The 26664-nt window shown below is 49.6% G+C and overlaps 1 protein-coding gene across 4 annotated transcripts in view; it reads left to right on the forward strand.

Annotated features, from left to right (window-relative positions):
• Nucleotides 1–323: 323 nt before the first annotated feature.
• The window catches only part of LOC139766261 (uncharacterized), a 366776-nt gene continuing 340435 nt past the window's right edge, over nucleotides 324–26664 (forward strand). For 3 of the 4 annotated variants that reach the window (XM_071694658.1, XM_071694659.1, XM_071694660.1), the window contains exon 1: nucleotides 341–817. In XM_071694658.1, the coding sequence (XP_071550759.1) occupies nucleotides 514–817 (304 nt within the window). In that variant the 5' untranslated portion in view covers nucleotides 341–513. Of the gene's footprint in view, nucleotides 818–26664 lie in introns of all 4 variants that reach the window. The other variant, XM_071694662.1, reaches the window with a different exon arrangement.

Consider the following 26664-nt stretch of genomic DNA (forward strand, 5'->3'; position numbering starts at 1 on the left):
TTAAGTTTATTCTGAATATTCTTTTTTTACGTTTTAAGCAATTGGATGATACCATTAGATATACATACTTTGGAACAAATAAAAGATTTGTGTTACCTTGATGTTTCGGTGGTACAGACCAAGTTTAGAAGACCGTAACATTGTAAACAATTAATTTGAAAATATATTTTTCTTTATAGTTATATGCGTATATGAAAGAAAAAAGACTTGTTTTTGCAAATAATGTTAGTGTTTGTCGAAATGTGTATACATGTAACTGCAACTCTGATGGTGAGATATTCATTGACAGAATGTTACGCACACTGAGTGGGAGCAGGTGTTGCGTGAAAGGCCCCGTATCGAGGACAAACATCAGTAGCGCCGAGGATGGCGTTCTAACAACATGTGTTAACATCGCGGTCCCATCGAATGGTGCGTGTCACGTGTGAGATGAGATGGAAGTGTGAAGGGTCGATTTGATTTCCAAAAATGAGTGTTATATGATAATTGTTGTCAAGCTTAAAAGCCACCAGCATGCCGCTGGTGAAGCGACAAATAACGCCCCACAAGTTGGCGAGGCGACCGTCCACCTGGGGAACCACAGGAGCAGGGGAAGAGGTGATCCTCGAAGGCGAATATGACCTGACAGCGGTGACTAATGTGACCCTGTGTGGGGCTCTTCGTCAGCTTGCCTCCTTAGTGGTGGCAGCCCAGGGCATGTCACAGGGCCTGGAGGAAGAGTTGGTCAAAATTAACACTCGCGCCACTTCCCTCACATCCCGTCTTGCTTCTCTGGAGGACAGCGTCACCAGTCACAACCCTCGCACCGTCACAGTCCGTGAGTACCCCCATTCGTTAATTGCTTGCTGGCATTTACCTGTCAAGTTTCAAGAGTACAGTGGGAAAAAACAACTGGGAGTAAGGACATGCCACTCATGGTGTTGGGATGTTGGCGCGCTTGACTCAGTCTTAACGGTAAGCAGGGTAGAGAGAGAGAGAGAGAGCCAGCCAGTCCTCCCACGCCACTTTTTGTCTCGAGTGCCTTCATATCGTATCATCTACCTTGATCAAGATACCTTAAGTGCATTATTTACATGTCCTAACCCTCTTGTGTTGCCCACTGCACTGGCTGCCGCCCTGGGAACTTGAATGCGTTTTAGATAATGGACATTGGTATTCAGGTTCTTCCAGGAACCAACTACAGTTGTCCTTGCTCGCTCAGATACAGCAGTTCCTCGTCTTAACGTAGTGCATCATCCCTCATGTATTTTACCGCCCATATGAACCTTTGTCGCCTCTTTCAGTTTCAGCAGCCCTCTTTGATTCATCAAGATGTCCCGAAATCGCGGGCTTTATCCCACTCCTGCTGGCCTGTCAAATTCTGCAATTCACTTACCATTATGTACTCTAGTACATTTCCTTATCATGCGTAGTAGTTCGTCGTACTGCCACTGGCACATTTGTATAGTTTTCTCCAACCAGATTATTTTAGCGGTGTAGGGATGGCAGTATCGTAATGATCATTGTATGTAGGTTTTCTTGTCCCTGCAGTTGAGATTAGCCTTGTTCGCTAGGTAGGCCGGCCCTCCGGCCCGCTCTCTTGCTGGGAATCTCCCCGAGCGTGGACTGTATTCATGTGTAAAGTTCATTTTGCTGTCTTAATTTACTGAATTCGCAATGAGGATATTTGATGAGACTGTTTACGAAATCACGTTTCAGAATGTTGGATCCTTTCTGTGATGTAGTTGATAGAAATTTCCTTTTTTTTTTTTTTTTTTCAGTGGAACACTGCATACAAGTTTGTGCTTCAGTACATTAAATTTTCAGGGTAACGCGGATCCTTGTTTTTGAGTTATACTGTACTTTTGGAGAGATTTAGGTACACCAAGAATTCCTAGTTAATAGTTTTTTTTATCTCAGGAAAGAGGCAACGAGGAATCGAATACAGAAGAATACAGAAGAATTCAAACAGCAAGAGACCATTAGGTCTTTTCGATTGTGTTTGTGACAGTGGAAGATATCAGAAGCTCTTATTAGTGTGGTAAAAGTTAGAAGGTATATAGATGATTCGGAGTGAATAACCAGCAAATTGTCAGTATGACTCAAGGAGGCGCAAATAATGTTAAGTCGTGGACTTCAGGCGCAATATTGATCAAGTCTGTTCTTAAACGTACGTTTAGCTCTGCTTTCAACCACTCTAACTGGCAGATCGTGCCAAATAATGTTAAGTCTTGTTTTAAGAAGTACCTCGCCTCATTGGACGGAAAGCGTTTGCTTATAAGTTTGTATGCATTATTGCGATTACTTGATGGATCAGGATTATCAAAAGCTTTAATAATTTTTAATACTTGTATATATATTTATCACCGTCTTAGCCTTCTTTTTCTTAGGCATTTAGCTTAGAAAATCGAAAGGATTTGTTTCTCCTTCAGGGCATCACTTGGTAGCTGGACGCTGCTTGCACTCTCCGCTCTGTTTTCGGTAGGTTAACCAAAACTGAATGCAGTATTAATGATGAGGACGAACCAACGAATTGTTAATATTAGGGATGATTTTCCTGGACTTCGAATCGAAGGCCCTTCCCATGAATCCAAAAATTTTGGTCGCTCTTTATCGCTGCTTCTGTCAACAGAATTCATATTGTAGCTTGCCTTTTCGTTTTTGCTACCGCCAAGCGTAACTTTACACCTCTCGATATTAGAATTGATTTGCCACCTTATATGTAAGCCCAGTGGATCAGTTTGTCTATATCACCTTCAATTGAAGCTACAGGCGTTCATTTGTAGATTTATTTCCCAGCTTTGTATCATCAGCTAATTTTCATATCTTGCAGTGCAGCCCATTTTGAGTATCATTAATATATATATATATAATGAGAAAGAATCGGTCCCAGGAATGATCCTTGTGGCACTCCACTTGTTTACGTCTAACCATTCTAATGCTTGACCATAAATCATCACATCTGTGCGTTTACGGCCACTCAACCAATTTCCCATCCATTAAAGTACAACCCCATGTGACTTAATTTTTGCTCGTAGCTTTTGATGTGGAACCTTATCGATTGGTTTTTGAAAATCTAGATAGACGACATCATCTGCTTTACTTTTGACACACATGATTATATCGAAAACCATGTCGAGAATTGTGGTCCTCTAAATGGTTCACAGCTGTGTCGAATCATGGATTCCATAAGCTTTCCAACTACTGACGTTTAGCTCATTGGACGATAATTAGCCTATGAATATGTATTTAGTGTCATATGAAATGACATAATCAAGATTTCTAAAGCATATAGAGTTTGAATAATTTGATGTTTGATTTTAGAAGTTCTCCAAACCTGAACCATGAGTTTGAATAATTTGATGTTTGATTTTAGAAGTTCTCTAAACCTGACCCATTCACCAGTATGATCTGGAGACACATTTTATACACTGGGAAAAACGAGGAACAGATCGTTGGTGTAGATTTGAATATACAACACACTTGAATCAGCAGTTGCACGTCGTGCACATGCCAACATTCCACGAACGGTATGATGTCTTAGTTGCACAATGTGGCGCTCTCTGTTGACTTTTAGGTTCAATGGAACGAGATTATCAGATCACGTCATTGTGGAAACAACTTGTCATGCCTTATTGTCTGAACGTGGCTGAAGTATTTGATACGGGTACGATAAAGGATAAGCCATGGCCCCATGTGAGCTAAATGACGGAACTTTCCTGTTGTCCGCACAGAGCAAAAGCAGCGAAGTAATAGCTAGTGTAGATTACAGTGATGTTCTCGAGATGAAGAGATATCAGCACAACTGGTTTTTTGAGACTGAAAGAAAGAATTTGTGCTTTGACTCGGGTGCCGGTATAAAGTGAGAGTGTGAGAGGAAAAGAGAATGGGAAGATAAGACAAATAATAACAAAATGATAGTAAAGCGAGAAGAAAGATTGGAAACGGTTGTAAAAGGAGTGAGTGAGGTCGCATAAAAGACTAGATTTAGGTTAGTTGTCTGTATTTGTATACCTGACGATCAAGGGTAGAAAGGTTTACTTATCATGTTATCATGTAAACGAAAGGTGAAAACCGTTGTGGCTGGAACCACCATAGTGCTGGGTAGTCTGCTTCAACAAGCGGGTGTTTAAGTGTGATTTAGACAACTGAATTGATCCTCCAACAGGACACTCGTCCTGCCGAGGCTGTCGCCCGTAAGTTTTACGAGGGGTCTGGTAGTATGCGGCCCCGTGAAATAATCTGGATGTAGTCAAATTGTTTTAGACATTTTCGATAGAAGAATTCACGTCTTGATGAAACAGTCATTTTATTGACGTTCGTAGGTAGTTAATGGTTGACAGAGTATTGCTGGTGGTGGGAGTGGTCAACTGGACCTGGTTCGGGAGGACCCCAGCTATTTTGGTTTTGCGATGCATTGTATGGCGGTACCAGATGGTGGGTGAGGGTGAGAGATTGTCAGCAGATGGCTGCGGCGAACATCCGCTCTTATCTTGGAAACCCCATGTTACGGAACCACCTGTCTGCCTCTAAGAAGAAGAAACCAGGAGTCCTGTTTAGATGTCGAAAATTTTCCTCTTCAGGACGGAATCGTTCGTGTGTACAACAAAGGATTGATCCGTTCTTGTATGTAGTACTGCTCTCACATCTGGGGTGGTTCTAGCTCAACATCCTTAATTTACAGCAGAGTTGAGTCGAAAGCTAGTCTGAGACTTATCACCTCTCAGGCTAACCGCTAAACTTGGCCACTTGCCCTACGCTGCAATATTGCTTCACTTTCCCTCTTCTGTAGGTATTACTTTGATATTTGTTCCCAAGAGGTGGCTGCTTGTGTGACCCCCGTCACTAGGTAGACCACGCATTACTAGGCAGGCTGCTCCGTCACGCGATTACTGTGTGGTCGTCGACAACTCGAGGGTCAGCCGTTTTGGTAACGGTTTCTCTCCCTACACCTCGGCCGAGGTTAGCCGTTTTGGTAACGGTTTCTCTCCTTACACCTCGGAGTAAATCATTGCTTGGACGGCAGACTAGGGAAGGTTCAGGTCGAATCATCCGATGAGCAGAGACGCTTTTGGGTGCGTTAGAGACAGTAGCATAATGTCAGGGGCCCATCAGCAAATAGTCTATACAGAGCAACATGGGAAGACCCCGGGGTCCCGAAGAGATTCCCTCCAGGTCTTTAAGCCGATCATCGGTCAGCTTGCATGGATGACAACAGAGACTGGTGCACGAGGTCAACACCTGGGAGGCTGAGTTGCGGCAGTACGGGGTGTGTCATCAGTTAGAGGACACGACATGGAACCAATGGAAAGGTACGTATATGCAAGGTGAGGATCATTCGTTATGACCTGATATGGTTTGTTTGTGTGTGTGTGTGTGTGTGTGTGTGTGTTAGGGGAAGGGAGGTGGTGGCTGCAAAGGTGGGTTGCGAATGCCCTGAAATTGCAAAATTAAGCAAAAGACATATGGTAATTGTGATACTGGATACGTGTTCAATTTGAGCTCTTTCTTTCGGGGGAAAAAAGAGAGGAAATGGGAGGCTGTTACCTCGACGTGCTACTCGCGGCATCTTTGAACCAGGAGCGAAGCGGGACCTTATCTCCTGCCGGATCCTCAGACCACACATTAGCAGTCTCACTGTGGGCCGCTGCACAGAACCTGCTTCTCGGGAGACTTACGTTTCACTTGTGTTACGGTGGAAGTGGAGAAATTAATCCCCGAGAACAAAACTGTGGAATCGCTGAAGACAAGTATGAAGAAAAAAAAAATATCGAGGCACTGTGATTATGACGGGTAGCTTCAACGAACGTCACAGAGCAAACTATTGCTTCTTGAAATATGGCTGGCTGGATTCTTCGAACCTTCAAGACGAGAGGAGAAAAAAAAATCGATGATGACACTGGAATACCCACACTCTCCAGAGTAGATTATCGTTGTCAGCTAACCTCACCCTACCCTTCAAAACAAGCAGCAGTAATCGCATGGGTGGAGGTTACTCACAGATCGTTTTGCTCAGCCAGAAGCCAGCCTTGTGGCGAATGACTTGAGAAACAAGATTCAACTCTGCAGTACAGGGGAGAAGAAGAACAGAACGACCCACAGGCCACACAGCTCAGCCTTGAGATCAGGAGGGCCATGCCACTCCATATGGTACCGCCCAGCGGAACGTTCTTCAGATTTGCATACGGTTGTGAGAGCCACACACACACACAGAGGGGACCACAGTCGGCTCAAGACTTGTGAGGCGTCGATAGAGTGGGTCGTTACCGAGCTGTGTGGCAAGTGAGTCATGACTGTCTGGTGAGTGTGTGTGGTGGGGGGGGGGGGTCATGCCACAGCTCAAGGGTTGAAGGACATGTGGTCAAAGTCCAGGTAATCGCGAGACATTGTGACTCACGGAGGATTTTGTTTTGTTTTCTATTCGACACCCACGACCTGGCTCCAGCAGTGTCACGTGACACGCTCCTCTGTCGTCGTCATCATCATCCTGTGCTTTCAGTCATACCTTGTGATTTACTTCACCGTCATCCTGATTAGCTCCATGATAAAAGTGAGATAAAGGAAAAACAACACGAAGTAAGTCTTGTCATCCAGGCTGTGTGTGTGTGTGTGTGTGTGTGTGTGTGTGTGTGTGTGTGTGTGTGTGTGTGTGTGTGTGTGTGTGTGTGTTTGGAGCTTGTAAGGCTTGTAGGACCGGGAAGAAGAAACAAGGAGGATTAAGTGGTAAGTCCGCGCCACAGCCACAACTCAGGCCCTGCTGAACCAGGGAAGCCTAACGAGGCCCCGGATTTCCAGGTGAGTGTGAGAAGAATCTCTCAACTGAAGAAGAAGAAGATTAGAGGAGAGGGTGTTGCCGGGCGGGGGCGCCGGGCGCCCGCCCCCTCAGGTCCCTCCTCCTCCTCCTCCAGCTGACGCCACGACCACTGCTGCTGCCTGGTTGAGGCGCCGCGGGTTATACGTGTCGTGTCATTGTTTTTTTTGGGTGTTGCTCGGTTTACTGTGTGTGTCTGGCTCTGACTGTGGACGTGATCCCTCTGGTGATGTGGCGACTGTCGTGGTGGTGAATTACCTGGCGAAGTCTATGGGTGTGTCAGGCTGTTGGGTTGGGGTCGGTGGTCGACCAAGCTGTTGGAGGCCACAGCCCACACAGTCCAGCCGGTGTGGTTCACTTTGTAGTTACTTGTCCAGGGGCACTTCGGAACGTCTCTGCCGTGTGTTTCCTGATGGTGGATGGCAAGATGCTGAAGAGTCTGGGGCCCTGGTTGTTTAAGGTGTTCTCTCTCTTTTTGTGCGTTTTGCATCTCTGGTGTTCAGAGCAAGTATTTTACCAGGTCTTCCTCGTCTGTCATGCCAGAAGGAGGTGGTTTCCTAGTGTAAGTTGGGAATCATACCTTCTAGGATTTCCCTGGTATAAACGATTTTCCCCTCTCCCGTCTCCGCTGTAAGGGATATATATCCTCAGAGACTCCGAGGCATTCCAAATAATTTCGTTCCTCTTCCACACTGATACGAGCTGTGAAAGAGATCTCTGATGGGGTGGTGACTTCCGTGATCCAAAAGACAGAAGTTCACAGACCAGGAAATTAGTCATTATAACCCAGGGTCACTCGGATTCTGGGCTGGAAGATCGTACCATTCTCAGTGACTTGATCATCGCTAAGGATGAAATTATAGATGGAGGCGCGGAAGAAATAAGATCCTTACATAGTATTTACAGATCTTGTCAAAACCTTTGGCCAGGGTTACCATGGTGTCATAACACACAGAGAATGCTTGGGATGGGAATACATAGGGAAGTAGGAAGATGGATGATATACAACTTCACGAAAACAGATCACAACAGACCGGGGGAGAAAAAAGAAATCAGGCAGTGTCCAGTCCTCTGGGGACGTGGCAGCAGTAGAAGACACAGTGGAGGAGCAGCATTAGCAGCAACAGGCAGACATGACTGCAGTTTTGTGACAGCCACTGAAAATGATGTCTGTGTAATCAGTTTGAAGTGCTCTCTTGTTGGGCGAGTGCAGAAAGGAAACATAGGTAATCACCCATGGCGAAGGTTGCCTCTAATGCATGCTATGTAGGCTCAGGGCATCCTGCTTTTGGTGGTTTGCTGAAGCGCATATGACTATGTTTCTTACACAGGAAGTTACATGACCATGCATCAACTACTGGATGAGAAGTGATCTCGAATCTTGGACTTACCCAAGGTGTGGACGCGCACGCGTACCTGGACACGGACGTGGACACCGAGGGTGATGCCAGAGTTGTACTACATAGTAGAGAGGGGCTTAGTGTTGAATACGGAATGTAAACAAGTCTCATCGTATGCTGGAGGAGATATGTGTAAAAGACGGAGTAATGATGTGCGATAACGTGACCTGCAGCGAACACACGAAGCAACAGTTGCCTCTGGTAAAGGATGGCTGGCTGGATATTATGGACCTGCAAGACAAGTGAGACAGACCGATGATGGCGCTCGTCAAGGCACTTGTGCTCTCCCGTCTGGATTGCTGCTTCGCGTTAAATCATCTTTCATGGTGGGCGAATTTGCAGTCGGAGAATGTGCGGAAATACTTCACTGTCAGCAGTGATTCTTTCACAGATGTAAATGAGTGGGAACGGGAGAATGAGGCTGTCTTCTCCCTGGTACAAACGGGAGAGAAATACGTTTCTCGCTTGGAAAATACTGAGGGGCGTGGCTCCCAGCCTGCACCGGAAAGTGGCTCCTTATTAGCACGACAGACATGGAAAGCTGTATAGCATTACCTGTGAATAAGATGAGGGAAACCAGTGGAGACATCAGAGGAGCGACATTGCTTGCAGCCATGAGAGACGCTGTGGACTATACTTTGGGAACATTATAGAAGGGCGTGGAAAGGCGCCTGTAAAGTGTATCCCTGGCCAGTCAGGATATGGTGATTAATTACGCCTTCGATTGCGGCCTTCAGCAGCCCGACCGAGCGGTGAAGCAACGCTATAGACTAAGCTCAAGGAAGCAGAAGACCTGTCAAAGCATCGCACAATATAAGAAAGGTAAGGTAAGGTTCTCTAGGAGCAGAAGACCTCCGAGACCATTGTAAGGTACATGTAAGGTGAGGGTTCATGGGTCGGTCACCCCTCACCGTGGCACCAGGGTTAAGGAGGCCTCTACCTCCTGACACTGCGGGTCACAACCATCACTATTGACAGTCCCATCAGTTGTCAGCTGTGGTTGACCAGTGCAGCATGTCGCTCTGCCGATCTGTGTTGAGAAACCTCATTGTTAAGAGCACCATTCTGGTACTCTTGTGCTCAAAGAGGCAGGCAGGACCTGGTGGTGTCTGGCGGCGGAACAGTAGAAAAGTCCTCGTCCCCTCCCACCGTGAGAACTCCCCTCCTCCCCACCCCACACGCCTAATGGAGTAATTTCCTTCCCGTGAAGTATGTTGCATAGCAGGAAGCCCCGCTGCTCGTGATGATGTCTGGCTGGCGCGTGCATTATTAATGTAGTGTGCGAACTGAATCGTTGTGTTGCCGGGCTCTCCTGTCGTCGGCAGGCACCTGGGAACTAATGTCGGGGTGTATTACGGTATGTGCGTGTGTGTGTGTATTTGGTGCGTGTATGTTGGGCAGGTTTCTGACACGTGTGTGTGTACCGAGCTCGACCATTGTTTGCCAGGAGTGTCCCAGCTGTCGCAGGGCGTCGGACGGGGAGGCCAACTGTCGCACCCCGCCCCACCAACCAGCCATCCAGCCAGCCACCCCACCCAACATGGCTGTTCTCAAACCCACTCACTCAATCACCCGGTACTGCCCTACACTCACTCCGCTCCTCCGTCTGCAGTAATTGATCACGATGCTCACAAGACGGACAGCTCTCGAAGAAACAGTCTGGATGAGCGTGGATACAAATAAAGCGAAACTGGACATTAGAATTTTTTTGTATCCTTACATGTGAATTTCCACAAAAGAACACACTGGACGCTCGTCTCTATGGTAGTTCCTGGAGAGTGAGTTCTTGACCCGATGAGGAGGGCGGTGTTGAAAGGAAGGCGACGGGGAAGTCGTGGCGTATATTGGAGTGATCGTTCGTAGAACAGACGATTGTGGAGTGGCCGAGTCTGACGGAGGTCGGCGCGTGTGCCTCATTGTCCAGGTGGACGTCATGCTGAGTTTGGAGGACCAGGCTATTGGGGAGCTGCCGCTTGTGCTTGTTCGGACCCTCCCTCCCTCACCAGCCAGCCGTCCCATGGCTCAACCTCCCTACACACACACACACACACACACACACACGCTAGCCACTCGGTGGCAGAGGTCCTCGCTCAGCCTCTGCTGAGGAGAACTTCATACTGAGGAGATAGGCTGCGGCCTCCCATAGCCTGGCTAACCAAGGGAACTTCCACCAGTGGTGCAGCTTGGCCCGTGACCCGAACCGTGTGGCTACACAAGCGAGCCTTGGAGACTGGCGTCTGTTGTACTGTACAAAACTTACCGGTATTGATCATCTGTACCTCACAGTACCTTCCATGTAATGACCGGCTGTAACATGTAATGACCACAGTAACATGTAATGACCAGCTGTTCCCCACCGTACCTTCCTGCAGTGACCAGCTGTACCCCGCAGTACCATCCTGCAGTGACCAGCTGTACCCCACAGTACCATCCTGGAGTGACCAGCTGTACCCCACAGTACCATCCTGGAGTGACCAGCTGTACCTCACAGTACCATCCTGGAGTGACCAGCTGTACCCCGCAGTACCATCCTGGAGTGACCAGCTGTACCTCACAGTACCATCCTGGAGTGACCAGCTGTACCCCGCAGTACCATCCTGGAGTGACCAGCTGTACCCCACAGTACCTTCCTGCAGTGACCAACTGTATCCCACAGTACCATCCTGGAGTGACCAGCTGTACCCCACAGTACCTTCCTGCAGTGACCAGCTGTACCCCACAGTACCTTCCTGCAGTGACCAGCTGTACCCCACAGTACCATCCTGGAGTGACCAGCTGTACCCCACAGTACCTTCCTGCAGTGACCAACTGTATCCCACAGTACCATCCTGCAGTGACCAGCTGTACCCCGCAGTACCATCCTGGAGTGACCAGCTGTACCCCACAGTACCTTCCTGGAGTGACCAGCTGTACCCCACAGTACCATCCTGCAGTGACTAGCTGTACCCCACAGTACCTTCCTGCAGTGACTAGCTGTACTCCACAGTACCATCCTGCAGTGACTAGCTGTACCCCACAGTACCTTCCTGCAGTGATCATCTGTCAGCGTGCGAGGTCCCGACATTTCCCTCAGCAACACACCAGCGTAGCATTACACGTGACCCGCCTTGTGGTCTCGGAGCACGACCCGTGTTCCCCAGTTAGAGCCCCGGTCGGCCACGCTGTGGCGTGCGTGTTCGGGGTCTGGGGAGTGCCGCCACAAACAGCCTCATCAGTCATGTATCAGCAAAAGGCAGCGTGGCTGGAGCCTTGGGGCGCGGTCGTGCTGAAACTGTACTTACTCAGTTACTGGCGCCTTACCGTACCATTCAGTAACACCCAAGTGTATCTCTCTCTCTCTCTCTCTCTCTCTCTCTCTCTCTCTCTCTCTCTCTCTCTCTCTCTCTCTCGTGGTAATAAGCTGTGGTTTGCAGGACTTGCATTGACCAGATGTGCCGTACAGGACATGTTTTGACCAGATGTACCGTACAGGACTTGTATTGACCAGATGTGCCGTACAGGACTTGTATTGACCAGATGTACCGTACAGGACTTGTATTTATCAGATGTACCGTACAGGACTTGTATTGACCAGATGTACCGTACTGGACTTGTATTGACCAGATGTACCGTACAGGACTTGTATTTATCAGATGTACCGTACAGGACATGTATTGACCAGATGTACCGTACAGGACATGTTTTGACCAGATGTACCGTACAGGACTTGTATTGACCAGATGTACCGTACAGGACATGTATTGACCAGATGTACCGTACAGGACATGTATTGACCAGATGTACCGTACAGGACTTGTATTGACAAGATGTACCGTACAGGACTTGTATTGACCAGATGTACCGTATAGGGCTTGTATTGACCAGATTTACCGTACAGGACTTGTATTTATCAGATGTACCGTACAGGACTTGTATTGACCAGATGTACCGTACTGGACTTGTATTGACCAGATGTACCGTACTGGACTTGTATTGACCAGCTGTACCGTACAGGACTTGTATTTATCAGATGTACCGTACAGGACTTGTATTGACCAGATTTACCGTACAGGACTTGTATTGACCAGATGTACCGTACAGAACCCTCCTGTAATGACCAGGTGTACTGTGCCTGTAATGGCCAAATGTACCGTACAAAACCTCCTCTCTACTGACCAGATGCACCGTACAGAACCCCCCCCCCCCACCCCTTGTGTTGACCAGACGCACCTTCCTGTAGTGGCTGTCAGTGTTATCTTACAAACGGTCGGTTGTATCCCTCTGTACCTCAGGTGTGGAAGAGTGCACCTTGCCTGTAGTGGCCATTTATGACTGTTATGTATCATGTAACACTCGTCGTCCCCCTCTGTAGTAGCTTCCTGCACCGTGATGTGTAGCGACCGTCTGTACTCTGATGTAAACGGTTGGCTGTTCCCTCCAGTGAGGGTCAGCTGTGTTTTCTCCCGTAGCGGCCAACTGCACCTCCTCCTGGTGACTCGTCAGCGATAGGGTGGAGGAGAGGGCGAGCAAGGGTCAGGCCGCGTGACCCCCCGTACCCTGTGCTTGACGCTGACCCGACGCGGGACGTGACCCAGCATAATGAGGCGTGAGTCTCCTCCGGGGGATGGTGGAGGGGAGGTGGGGGCCACCTTACCCCTCATGATGACGGTCTGCACCGTGTGGGGAGGTGGGGGGCCATCTTACCCCTCATGATGACGGTCTGCACCGTGTGTGGGGAGGTGGGGCCACCTTACCCCACATGATGACGGTCTGCACCGTGTGGGGAGGTGTGGCCACCTTACCCCACATGATGACGGTCTGCACCGTGTGGGGAGGTGTGGCCATCCTTACCCCACCTGATGACGGTCTGCACCGTGTGTGGGGAGGTGTGGCCACCTTACCCCTCATGATGACGGTCTGCACCGTGTGGGGAGGTGGGGGGCCATCTTACTACTTATGATGACTGTCTGCACCACCTTACCCCTCATGATGACGGTCTGCACCGTGTGGGGAGGTGTGGCCACCTTACCCCTCATGATGACGGACTGCACCGTGTGGGGAGGTGTGGCCACCTTACCCCTCATGATGACGGTCTGCACCGTGTGGGGAGGTGTGGCCACCTTACCCCTCATGATGACGGTCTGCACCGTGTGGGGAGGTGTGGCCACCTTACCCCTCATGATGACGGTCTGCACCGTGTGGGGAGGTGGGGGCCATCTTACCCCTCATGATGACGGTCTGCACCGTGTGGGGAGGTGGGGGCCACCTTACCCCTCATGATGACGGTCTGCACCGTGTGGGGAGGTGGGGCCACCTTACCCCTCATGATGACGGTCTGCACCGTGTGGGGAGGTGGGGCCACCTTACCCCTCATGATGACGGTCTGCACCGTGTGGGGAGGTGGGGCCACCTTACCCCTCATGATGACGGTCTGCACCGTGTGGGGAGGTGGGGCCACCTTACCCCTCATGATGACGGTCTGCACCGTGTGGGGAGGTGGTGGGACACCTTACCCCTCATGATGACGGTCTGCACCGTGTGTGGGGAGGTGGGGGGCCACCTTACCCCTCATGATGACGGTCTGCACCGTGTGGGGAGGTGGTGGGCCACCTTACCCCTCATGATGACGGTCTGCACCGTGTGTGGGGAGGTGGTGGGCCACCTTACCCCTCATGATGACGGTCTGCACCGTGTGGGGAGGTGGTGGGCCACCTCACCTCCAGTTGAGCGTTATCATTCACGAGTGACGTATTGTAGTGGTCCGTTCCTTGCATATCGTTGTTATGGTGGTCTGTGGGCCAGTGACCCCGGGTTTCCCCATACACCAGTGTAGGAGTGACGCACTCGCTTCAGACACATTCCCGGCCATAACGTATTTCCTGAAGCTGTTCCCGTGTGAACACCGCCTCCCCCTCCAGTCAGTGACCGTGTAAAACTGTTGACCGCACACCTTTTATTGTTTTGGGGTATCGCATCAGCATCCCTGGATGACTTATGAATTTAAGACTTTTGTTATTATTTTTTTTTAGAATTTATTTATATGACCTTAGAACGGGAAGTATTCCCTAAATTTCATGTGTATTCCGTCAGAAGCAGGAGGCGCGGAGGGGTGTGTGGGTGGGGGGGAGGTGACAAGCGTCCACTTTGACGTGTCGTCCACTCTGGTCCAGATGACTGTGTGAGATGTGAACATTTATCTCTTTTTTTTATGTTGCCAGAGACGGCATGGGCAGCTGAGGCCATAATCAAGGCCACCACCATTAACGATATATATATATATACCCTTGCCAAAGTCAGGTGCCTATTTTATCGACCAACCTGTCGGGGTAGATGAACAGCTAGATTGACTGTGGACCGACTGGCGCCACCAGGATTCGGACCTATACGCTCAACCCTGGGCGGCCCGTGAATGCGTCACGGTCAGGAACACTCACCCCTACACCACGGGAGTCCAAACACAATTGTAGATTGTCATTTTTTTTTTTTTAAGACTAGATCCTTTATACTTATATTAGTAAGGGTTTGTAACGTTGTTGTGTATCCGCTGAACTTGAGCGAGAGAAGAAATTCCGGTAAAGCCACACACATGATGAGAAAGGACAGGTTATCCGGCACCAGGCTTCATGTACGGGATGAGATATTGTATTACTAAGAAACCATTACACTTTACTTTTAAAAAGACGACTCGAGCAGTGCAAGTAGTGTGTCTGGATGAACGGTTCATGTTGGGCCACTATGCCACTGTGTGTACGGGCACCCACTCAACCTGTACTTCGTATTGTCTCTGTACCGAATTCATGGGGCCATCAGCCCACCTCTTAATTTGCTTCTTTCTCTTTCATTTTAGTATGACCTCACGCCCAGCCTTGTCCAGTGCCTGTTAATGTTTTGCCTTCTCCACAGCGTGCGGGGGTTGTAAACTGATTACATAGCTGGATCAGCTATGTAGGAATAGGCTGTAGCCTTGGTTACTGCAGGGTGAACACGCCCCAGCCACCGCCGCGTGTTGCGTTGCCGCCACACACACACACACACGTCCTCGACCTCAACACCCGGCACACACACACCACAGCTGCAGCACACACGCCACTCCCAACAGAGAGATTACAGAGGCAAGTGTGTGCAGGACTGAGCTGAGCCTGTCGTCTGGGGTTTCGTTATACGTTGTGTTTATGGCTTAACATTAAAGACGTCAGAATGTCGCGTCAGTGCGATGTTTCACGTCCATTTAACAATGGCTGAAGATGCTGTAGATCTTTGAGCATTCCATTGTTGGTGTTGAGGGCCTGAGGTATCACACTTGGCCGGTAGGTAGGCCTATGGCTGGTGTGTGGCAGACACCTCCCAAGGGTGGTGTGCGGGGTGGAGGAGGCGGTCCAGGGGGGGGGGGTGTGAAGGGGGCAGGCAGTCTTCGGTCACCTGGCCAGGGATGTAGGCCTACCTCACAGGTAGATCGGTCACCTTGTCCCGTGCGTCATGCTGTATATCAGGAAAACATTTGGACAGCCAGACAGACCGTGGTATCGTTTCTTAAGATATTGTGATTACTAGCAGTTTAAACTTGTTTGAATGTATGGATGAAGACTTAAATGAAGCATTTCTGATGGGATATCTACACACAGGCCGCTCGCGTTTGGTAGGAGGAGAGGTTCAGGTGTGGATTTCACAGGGCGGAGTAGATTCTGTAGTTGGGGGGATATATCATGACCGGGAGAGCTTCGTAGAGAAGGTGGCAGCACCCTGTATAACCTGGGTTGTGGACGGTTTGTACCTGAATCCCAGCGTCTTCATCTTTTGTTGCCCTTCAGCTGTCAACACACACACACACACACACACACACACACACACACACACACACACACACACACCGAAGTTGGAATTGCATGTGGAACACATGTAACGGAGAACTTGCCCGGAAGTAAGACAAACAAATGGTTCGCAAAAAAAGGAAAAACTTTTAGACTGCGAAAAGTTTGCTCCAGCAAATAGTGGAGCCAACCGAGGATAGAATAAGTGGGATATGATTTGTATGCAAAACGTTTGAGATCACAGCTGAAGTGAAATCACACGATAGGTTCATTTGCCGAACCACCTCAGCAGCACAACATTTAATTGAGAAAATTTGGTATACCTGAAAGCCACATGGGCTGCTGTGGACAGTAAACAGTGAAATGTGTGCGTTACACTGAGGATCATCACTGCTGAGTGACACCAGACGTATGTCTAGAACGGTTCACTGGAGAAACCTTCCCCCCCAAAAAAATGCGCTGTATAAACACGAAAAGAAATGTTGAGGGTTGCAACCGGAGTGAGGGCGGCGCTGTCTGTGTATAGGAGACGGAAATGAGTTGCAGACCTCGGAAAGCCGCAGCTGACCCAACAAAGGAAAACAACCTTGTCGAAATATCGTGCAAAAAGAAAAAGACATCAGAAAGGGGAAAGACAAAGAACCGTTTGTGAGACAAGGGCAAATCTTATTTACATTTTTCATCGTGAACATAACTCGGGCGAAGGACCTGTGAAGTCCCAAGGACCCACTAGCTGCGAGAAGAGGGCGTGTACACGGGATCATAACGAGATGAAGAACTCGTAGCGCATAGTTAACCAACAACCCCACCCTCATGTGAACGACCCAAACATTTTCTTAAACTATGTTGTACATGGCAGGGTCGCCCACCTCACCACTAGACCTCCAGAGAGCCACGAACAACGCCCAAACGTTTCTCCTTGGTAAGGAAATCCAAAACACTCATTTCACAGGAATAAACATCCGAAGGTAAAACCTTGACATATAATCCCAGCGTCTAAAACAGACTCGCATCGTGTACTCCATATCGTTATAGACTATCAGAACGTGCTGACGTGGGAGACACGAGTGTCTTTGAGAAAGTCTTGAGAAGTGAGAACTTTATTTTTTTTATCTTAAATTCTTTGCTTGGTAAATGAAGGATAGATTAGTTGATAAATAGGCATAGATGAAGGGTAGATGACTAGGATAAAGCGTACAATGTGCTCAGTGTTGATGTAGGGCAGTGACGGGTGGGCTGGAGTAAGATAAGCCACCCAGTCCGTCCTCTCCAAGCCACAAAGGAGGACCACCATTAATGTCATTATAGTATCATTAAAAATCAAGATGACGTAAGATGTATATATTCAGAATATCGACGTTGGTTTAAGTGCAGAACATTTAACTTCGACAGTACTATATATTTTGCAGTGGAGAGCGAAACTAAAAGCGCTTGTTGGGTATGAAATGTACGGGGCGGTTATAGCTATACAGCCTAGTACCGTGTTATGCTTTACGATGCATCCAGTAAACGGTGGATGATTTATTGGATACAGTAAAACTAACGATTACTTAGGAGGATTATTTCCAGAATTTTAGCAGGTACAGTTCATCTATAAAGAAATTTTTATGAAATTATTTTTAAAGGTTACGTATCTGGTATATATGGAGATGGTTGGAGGTACGCACAGAGCGTAACTTGTGTTTCTACATTATTGTTGGTGGGTGACAGGAGGGCTCATACGTGGCCTAGGATCTTCATTGAATGGAATGGTTCACACAACTTAGAGGAATATGACCTCATCTCTGCTGATTCTTCTTCACATTTCTGAGCAGACGCTTAAGCACATACCAGAAGCTACATGTCATTTGCAGAGGATACATACCATAAAATATATGACAACAGCATTACTAGGAGGCAGCAATGTAGTCTTCCAGTGAGCCGTTGGAGGTTAGCTTGTTGCTTACCCGAGATGTTTTCCATCTTTCATTATGAGAGAAGTGAATGAATAGAATCTTACACAATACCAAAGGAATACAAGAGCCATTATACTAAGGAATGGAATTGTTTACTCAACGAGGGTGATTATTTTAGATAACCTTACCTTCTCGAGCTCTGGGAAGCACCAGCTGCTTCAGAGATGGTGGGCTGGATTTTATGAACCGTCAAGACGAGAGAAGTAAAATCTATAGTGTCGTTTCATGGGTAAATATCCCCAGACTAGGATACTGATATGCGGGCACAACTTTTCTTGGTGGGTGAAATTTTGGAGTCAAGAAGTGTCCAGAAATGATTCACAATCCCTGATGGTTTGTTCGGAACTGAACCTTCGTGGAAGGCGTTGGGAGTATCATAATGAAAACTTTAGAAAACATTTCTAAAATAAAAAGAGTGCCATACGTTTAATTTGGTAGAATAGCGTAATCATTTGGGACCCACACATCATGAACACAGTACCAACAGATGTTAGAGACGCGGATGGAAAATTAGGAACTTTCAAGAACGCACCAGACTAATATCAGGAGATCGTACCAGATCACCAAGGTTGTTAAGGACACAGAAGTTTTCGGGACGCGACCGAAATTAGCCTGATTGGCTCGGCGCGAGGAACAGTTGTGCTGCTGCTTCGGCGCTGATCTCTGGCGGGAGACGATTCCCTCTGATTATAACGTACGGGAAGCACCTCCTCTACCTTCACCATTGCATTCCTTCCTCCCTCACCATCATCACCATCACGAACATATTACGCCTTCACCGTCACCACCGCCAACACCACATCACCCTCGCTATCATCACACCTGTGCCAGCACCGCCGTCTGATGCCGTGGTGCAGTGTAACAGATGACCCATGCAAATGAGTCCCCAGGGTTTTCCTAATAGAGGCGTAAAGTTGCCAGTATGCAGATGAGAACACCCAATTGGCGGGCCACACGCTGGCTGGCTGGCTGGCTGGCTCCCTTTTCCCTGCCCCAGTCCTCGGCTCCGGGGCCCAGGGAGGTGGTGGTTCTTAAGGCTCGGGCTGTTCCATCCGCCCGTCGGCCCATCGTAACCAAGTAAAGTTATCATAACGCCGAGGGTTTTCGGTCGAGGTTGCAATAAATATTTCCATATACCACTTTTTTGACTTCCGGTGATGGCATGAGCGTTCCGGACCCCGTGGCGACCCAATGGCGCGGCAGATTGGCGTATCCGGAGCAGCGGCCGCTGGGATTATCGGACATGTTATACAGGTGCGCAAGACTCATGGGTTCGCGCGCAAGCAGGACGAGCGGCGGTCCTTTTCCCTGACGCGACCGTTACCAACTATTTACCCGTGAAGTTGTCCGGGGATTTTCATGTGTTATGGCGGGTTGGCTGCCGCCCTGCCCTGTCCTGCCGTGCTGTACTGCCTCTTGCCGGTAGGGCCAGGGGCTGTGGAGGCAGACGCTGGCATATTTGCAGCGAATAATGCGGCAGACGATCAACGTTATTTTGGCGGCGGACGAAGTATGGGGGAGGGAGGGGTGGGGCGTCTGGGGGTTTGATTCATACGTGATTAACGGAGACGGTTGGCCGGTGTTAATTAACTGGTAATGTTGGAGGTAAGGGGAGTTAACAGGGGTGATTTGGTTGGCCGCCTGAGTGGATGGGGGTATTACACGGATTATCGGGCGGGAGATCAACAACAGATGGTGATTGGCTGGCGGTGTCGGTATATTTGCACTGTATCCGACTGGCGGGGTGGGGGTTGGGGGAGATTAATCTGGGACACTGACAACTGAACGGGGAAGGTGAGGAGAGAGGGAGGCTAATGGATACGAGATATTGAGGGTGGGTAGGTTTGGGAGGATTATCATGTAGGTATGGTATTGGAGGAGTTAGGGTGGAGGTTTGTGTTAGGCTGAGCGAGCTGCGCTTTGTGCCATCACTGCCGAACTCTGCCGCCAGAGTTAAGGTGAGGAAGCTATGATGTGTACCGACCACGGCCGTGCTATGCTGATACCCGCGCACGTGTATGGTCTGGGGCATGCAGGAGCCGTGGTGGTACTTGCCCCGCCACGTACGTACATACATAACCACCGCTCCACAGCACCAACACTTGCCCGGTACCGTTGTGTTGTTGGTGATGCTGGAGGACTGAAGGCTATATTGCCTCGACCTGAAGAAGACTTAATGTTCAGGACGGGTTCAAGCCATTTTTGTCTGTACCTTTTATACACACCGACGTGAAACAGTCATATATGCCAGCCATCACAGTTATGTATACTTTGGTCATAATGTAAGACAGTGGTGTGTTGATATTATGAAGGTATGTTGATGCTATATGACACTAGAGTTGTGTATGTCATAGTACATGTGATATACCGCGTCGTATAACCCTGCCTCAGGTAAGTCTTTGTGCTCCCGCGTCAGGTGTTGAGGTGGAGTAGAGTGGATGGCCTGGTTGCAAAAGGCTACCGGTAGAGGGCCTGCTGCTGGTGGTGCTCATTGTGACCACTACCAATGATCGTTGGCAGGGAGCATGACCCTTGGGTCACGGGCATCACACACACATTATCAAGCTTTAGTACTTTGCATAGAGGCACAGGTGTCTACCGCCCACCGAGGCCCCTGCGGTTCGAGACCCTGTCAGTGAAGCACACTGGACAGGTAGAGAGACAAGCAGCTTCTGGTAAAAGGGTTTCAGTCGCAACGTAGTCGTAGTGTGATTTGTGTGGTCTTTGTATTGGGTGTCCGTCTTGTATTGAGTATGAGTACCTATTTCGCACTTCCAACAAGGAGCCACACACACACACACACACACAGACACACACACACACACACACACACACACACACACACACACACACACACACACACAAAGTAGTTTGAGGGGAGTGGACGGGCGACCCTTCTGGCCCCACAGACCACCTCGGTACACTACCGGTAGTTGACACTTGCACCTGTGCTTACCATAGTGTACCCCTGGCACCTGCTGGTACAGGTACCTACTATGCTGTATGTTGGTTATAGATGAACAAATATATTATCCTGGTTACCAGTACCTCACCTTAGCTAGCGGGTATCGCTCGATGGTTGTCGTAGTCTCTGTACCTTGACGCATTCACTTATGTAAATATTATGCAAATGCAAGTGAAGAATATTGAGACAAGTGGCGTGTGGGTGTTGGTGCAACGCGTCAGACGCTTGGTGCTGGTGCATCACTGGAAGCGTGTAACGCATCAGGACTGCGTTTTGGGCAATGAGAGGGCGTGTGGGACAACTAGTGGGCGTGTAGTGCTGTTGAAGGGCGTTTTGGGAGGTGAGAGGGTGTGCGGGAGAGCTAGAGAACGTGTCGGGCAGTGGGAGGGCGTGTATCCCTGCTAGGGAACGTGTAGGGCAGCGGGAAGGCGTGTAGCCCTGCTAGAGAACGTGCAGGGCAGCGGGAAGGCGTGTAGCCCTGCTAGTAGAGTACGTGAAGGGCAGCGGGAAGGCGTGTAGCCCTGCTAGTAGAGTACGTGAAGGGCAGCGGGAAGGCGTGTAGCCCTGCTAGAGAACGTGCAGGGCAGCGGGAAGGCGTGTAACCCTTGTTAGAGAACGTGTGGGGCAGCGGGAAGGTGTGTAGCCCTTGCCAGAGAACGTGTATGGCAGCGGAAAGGCGTGTAGCCCTTGCCAGAGAACGTGTGGGGCAGCGTGAGGGTGGGGAGTATAGAGGGCGTGGGACAGGAGAGACACGAGCACAGTGTTTGGTGTGACCGCCTGGTGTGCCAGGTTACATGTCTTGTGGCCGCCACCCTGTCTCTCCCCACGCACCATCCGACGTCTTTCCTACTCTCAACTCCTCGTGTATTACACACTGTTGTAGGAAAACTGGTCGAACTGCAGTGCAGCCGGGCGGCAGACAACGTGTTAGTCAGCAGCTGACGACCAACATAATCTGGATGAGGCTTACCCTGCCATGAGTCTGGCTGAGGCTTACCCTGCCATGAGTGTGGCCGAGGCTTACCCTGCCATGAGTCTGGCTGAGGCTTACCCTGCCATGAGTCTGGCTGAGGCGTACCCTGCCATGAGTCTGGCTGAGGCTTACCCTGCCATGATTCTGGCTGAGGCTTACCCTGCCATGAGTCTGGCTGAGGCTTCCCTTGCCATGAGTCTGGCTGTCATGCATAATGCACCACTTCCAGAGCCATCCATCCACAGCCAAACCCCCAGTTACCTTAACCGGTTTACATGTATTGGTTCAGGCTAATAACCACGTCGTCCCCCATGGAGCACGTCTCTCCAGTTCCTTCTCTGTACTGCGCGCGCGCCATTTGCCCGCCAGAATGTTCAGACACCGATATACACCCAAGGCCTCCTTCATTTCATCCTTCCATAATTTTTCTTTTTAGCTTATTTTCTCCGTAAGTCCGAACTTTCAGCACATCCTGGTCGGGCCCCTTCAGCACACACCCTTCTCCTCGCAGTGTAACTTCTGATGTGCTTCATTCCCTGGATCTTGTGTGCGCTCTGTATCTCCGTTTGCATCCCCGTCCTCAAGATGGGTAGCGGTGTACAGTAAATTGGCTGCTCTTGAGGCAGAGATCAAAATCAGTCTTAAGCTCGTCGCTCACACGATCCACCGCCACATATGTTCATGGGCATATCATGTCTAACACTTCCACCCTCTTCCTTTCATTTTCGTTCAAGACCCGCTCCTCTCACCCTTAAGTATCGTCATGTCTTTACCTCTACATAGTCCACTACTCGCTAGACTTAGCCACATGAACTTACACTGAGACTATCGTTTGTCAGTCGTCCTTGGTGCTGCGCTTCATTGCCTTTGATTTTACTCTCAGCTTCTGGCGTTTCTCTAGAATTTATCACTAGGGTCGTGTCTACCTGTAAACATGTGATTCACCGCACATACATCCCCACCTCCACTATCCCCTAGCATACAGTGAGCTCTCCCTTCGTGTTGTAAAACCCTTATATTTACCTCTGACTGCCCCGCCCATGAACAGATGAAACAGCCTTGGTGACATTGCACATCTGTGACGCGTACCCACCTTTACCGGGAACCACTGACACGTCTCCCAGTTCGGACGCATGCTGGACTCTCGCGATGATAGCTTTTGACTGCATCTAGTACCCTTCTGTTTACCCCCATCTATCCGTATCGCTTTCCACTAGGCGTTTCTGTCATCCCTGGTATGTGCTTTCTCACGATTCACAAAAGCCACATGAATATTCCCCTCTCCAAGTCATTCTTACACGTATTTCTTAAAAGCAAACACCTGATCCACACACCCTGCACCTCTCCTGAAGCCACATTGCTCTTCTCCTTCTTAGTCTAAATCATGGTGGTGATAAATGTGTTGGCTCAAGTTGAGATCCATTTTGATTTGTGCCGGCATCCCCAGCTACTCGTCTTTCCTCCGTGAAATATGACACTCCTGGTCCTACATTGTGTGGATCAAGCGAGCGATGGAGCTGGTCCAGCAATATTCTGCCACCTGAAACGTGGCAGCAACGAGGTTTGCCTCTGCCGGATGTGCTGATCTCGAGCCATAGTGTTAGTGATTATCTCCCATGTTCTTGTAAGGGGCGTCTCTGGGAGCCCCAGGCCAACGTCTGGCCAGACTACGTGTTTCGTATCGATGTGAGAACAGTGGCAGCAGGTGTGGGAGTCTCTCCTACCTTGGGAGTAATGGCCCACGTCAGGCAGCTCCTTACATGCTAACAGTGGAATAACTTGACGTAAGAGACGTGCAACTTGCTGATACTGAGTTGAGGCTGCCTCCCCGCCACGCTCTCGGCTCGTGCCCGCCTCACCAGGTCGTCTCGCCCGCCCGCCTAGCAAGACGACTCGGTGGTTACTGTTTGCTCTCCACCGAGACAAACAGGAAGATAAACCCGGCCGTGGAACAGCGTCTTCTCTCCTCACGTACTGGAGGTTAGCGTCGGCCGCCGACCCGCCTTCTCCGCGCTAACCCTTCCCGGGAGTTTGTTGCTGTATGTCAGGCGAGGATGGTGGGTGAGGTGCGTCGCCCTTGCTGCCCCGAGGGCGGACGGCGGCCACAGGAAGGTGCTGAGTGTACCCAGCCTCACCTGCCTTCCGCCCTGACATACGCATTCACTTGACAGTGTATGGTTGATGAAGGGGTACGACCGTGAGTTTGGCTGAGTGGCTTCCCAGTTGTCGACCATTAGATCTATCTTATCTTCCTCAGCTTGTCTAGAACTAACTGGCTTGGATGTTCTTGTTTTTGAATCGTCAAAGGCCATCTTCACTAGACACCCATTTTCACCATACTACATCTTCATTATACTGGGATCTTACGCGCTTATTTAACCTCAATAACATCTTCACTACACCCTTGTTTTCACTGTTAAGGCCATCATCACTACTTCCTCTATACCACTGACCTTTAACCTTGACATTAGAAGTGGGGTCAGAGGTTAACTTTATCGACGTACACACGTTCACACACTTACTTTTATAGTGTAAGAACGGCGTACAGTCGGGACGAGATGACAGAAGACGTGGTTAATGCAGACTGCATACGGAAGTTTAAGGTAGTTGTGATAGTGATGTTGAAGAGATGGGACGCCACGAGTGTAATACTCCCTCCCCTTACTGACCAAATAGGTTATTAACACACGTATACACCTCACGAAAATTGGGAAAATGGTGAGATCAGAGGATGGTAACCAGGGCATCGTGGTGGAAGGTCCATGAAATTTACTGGGCAGCAGGAGGAGAGGAGGTGGAGTGAAAGTATGAACGACACCAGACTGAAGTACGACAAGTCTCTTCGGGAAAGGATATAGTGGTCATCATCAGGCGTAATCAAAGACACTTTGTGACCTCTTATCCTTTTTGCTCTACCGCTCACAGGATGAACATGGGCGGCACTGTATGTTAGCCGCAGATAACAAAGAGAAAATCAGTTATTAGGTTTTGAAGAACATACGAAATATAGAAGAAACTCATTCTTTTGGATATGATGTGGATATTTCGGTAGCTTGTTGTGACATATCGTGCAACACCTGAATGACACATGAAAAGAGCCCAGCAGAGAGGAACCTTGAGGATCCTGAATTGGCATTGTCATATTAGTGACACATCATCACGGGAAGCTTATGGCACAGAGCTCCGTCATCACCTGGGCCCCTCAGGGCGAGCAGGTTAGTGTTGTGAGTTGGAGGCGGTGTTGAGGTATTATTTGTTGACACGCAGCAGTCTTGTGGCCAGACCAGTGGTGCGAGATGGTCCCCAGCCAGTGGTGAAGGGTGGTCTCCAGCCATTGGTGGAGGGTGGTCTCCAGCCAGTGGTGGAGGGTGGTCTCCAGCCAGTGGTGGAGGGTGGTCTCCAGCCAGTGGTGGAGGGTGGTCTCCAGCCAGTGGTGGAGGGTGGTCTCCAGTAAGCGGTTGGGTATGGTCCTTAGCCAGTGGTGGAGGGTGGTTCCCAGCCAGCGGTTGGGGATGGTCTCCAGCCAGTGGTGGAGGGTGGTCCCCAGCCAGTGGTGGAGGGTGGTCTCCAGCCAGTGGTGGGGGGTGATCTCCAGCCAGAAGTGGAGGGTGGTCTCCTGCCAGTGGTGCGAGGTTGTCCTCAGCCAGTGGTGGAGGGTGGTCTCCAGCCAGCGGTTGGGGATGGTCCTCAGCCATTGAGGGTCGGGCAGGTGGTGTGTTAACCACAGCTGGTCGGTAGTGTGCAGCAGCACCAGCTGGGGGATCCTGTATGTTGTGGGATGATGTGGTAATCAGTAAACATGGTCGTGTGTGTGTGTGTGTGACCCGTCCCCTCCCTCTTATACAGTAGCCACTCCCGACCTACCCTGATTTCCCGCCAACCTTTTTTCTCTCTGGTGGCAGAGCCTGGGAACTGCTGCTGTTTGTGCCAGCTGTGAGCGACGGCCTTTCATGTGTCTTGGGGGGTCGGCGGGCCGCTGGGAGGGGTAGTGATGGTGTGGGGACTGTGGGGGCCTGGCTGAGGAGGGTGGTGGTGGCGAGGTGGGGTGGAGGGGAAGGTAGTAGCAGCGAGCAGGTTATGGTGGCGAGGATTATGTCCAACAAAGAATACAGATACAAAGGACTACGAAATAGCAACAGGCCAATTGGGACCTTTTTTGGGGGGCTTTTGATAGTGGGAGACATCTGAAACTTGCAGATGAATGCGGTAAAAGTTAGAAGTGCTTATAATCATGGACTCCCTTTGGGTAGTGGTTAACGTTCCTGATCGTGACGCATTCACGGGCCTGAGGCCACAATAAAGGCCATTCCATATATGTATATATTTTTGAAGAAAAAAAGTAACACATTTAAAAGGAGACACGAGATCCTGAGCGCTTTCGTGTATTAACGCGTCTACAGAGGACAGTTACAGGATGAGATGACCAAAGACAAATCAAGCTAGACATATACACGGGGAAGGATTAACGAGGCCCTAGTGATTAGAGAGAAACAAGGTTGCTTCAGGTGTCGCCCTGACCCTCCCTCCCTTTTACCCGCGTCTTGACCTGACCTCACTTGAAATGGTGGTCGTGTTGGGGATGGGGTGGCGACACAAGATTCTTCCCCCCCCCCCTCTCTCTCTCTCTCTCTCTCTCTCTCTCTCTCTCTCTCTCTCTCTCTCTCTCTCTCTCTCTCTCTCAACGACCCCATTGAAAACTTAATTCTCGTCCTGTCGTTCGAAGCAATAGATGAGTCGGATAATCCTCCTTCATAAGGACTCCCTCCGTCAGGCAGCTCCCGAGTGTTGGGTTTC

This window comes from Panulirus ornatus, chromosome 57 (genome assembly GCF_036320965.1).
Source record: "Panulirus ornatus isolate Po-2019 chromosome 57, ASM3632096v1, whole genome shotgun sequence".
In the NCBI taxonomy this organism is placed as follows: Eukaryota; Metazoa; Arthropoda; class Malacostraca; order Decapoda; family Palinuridae; genus Panulirus; species Panulirus ornatus.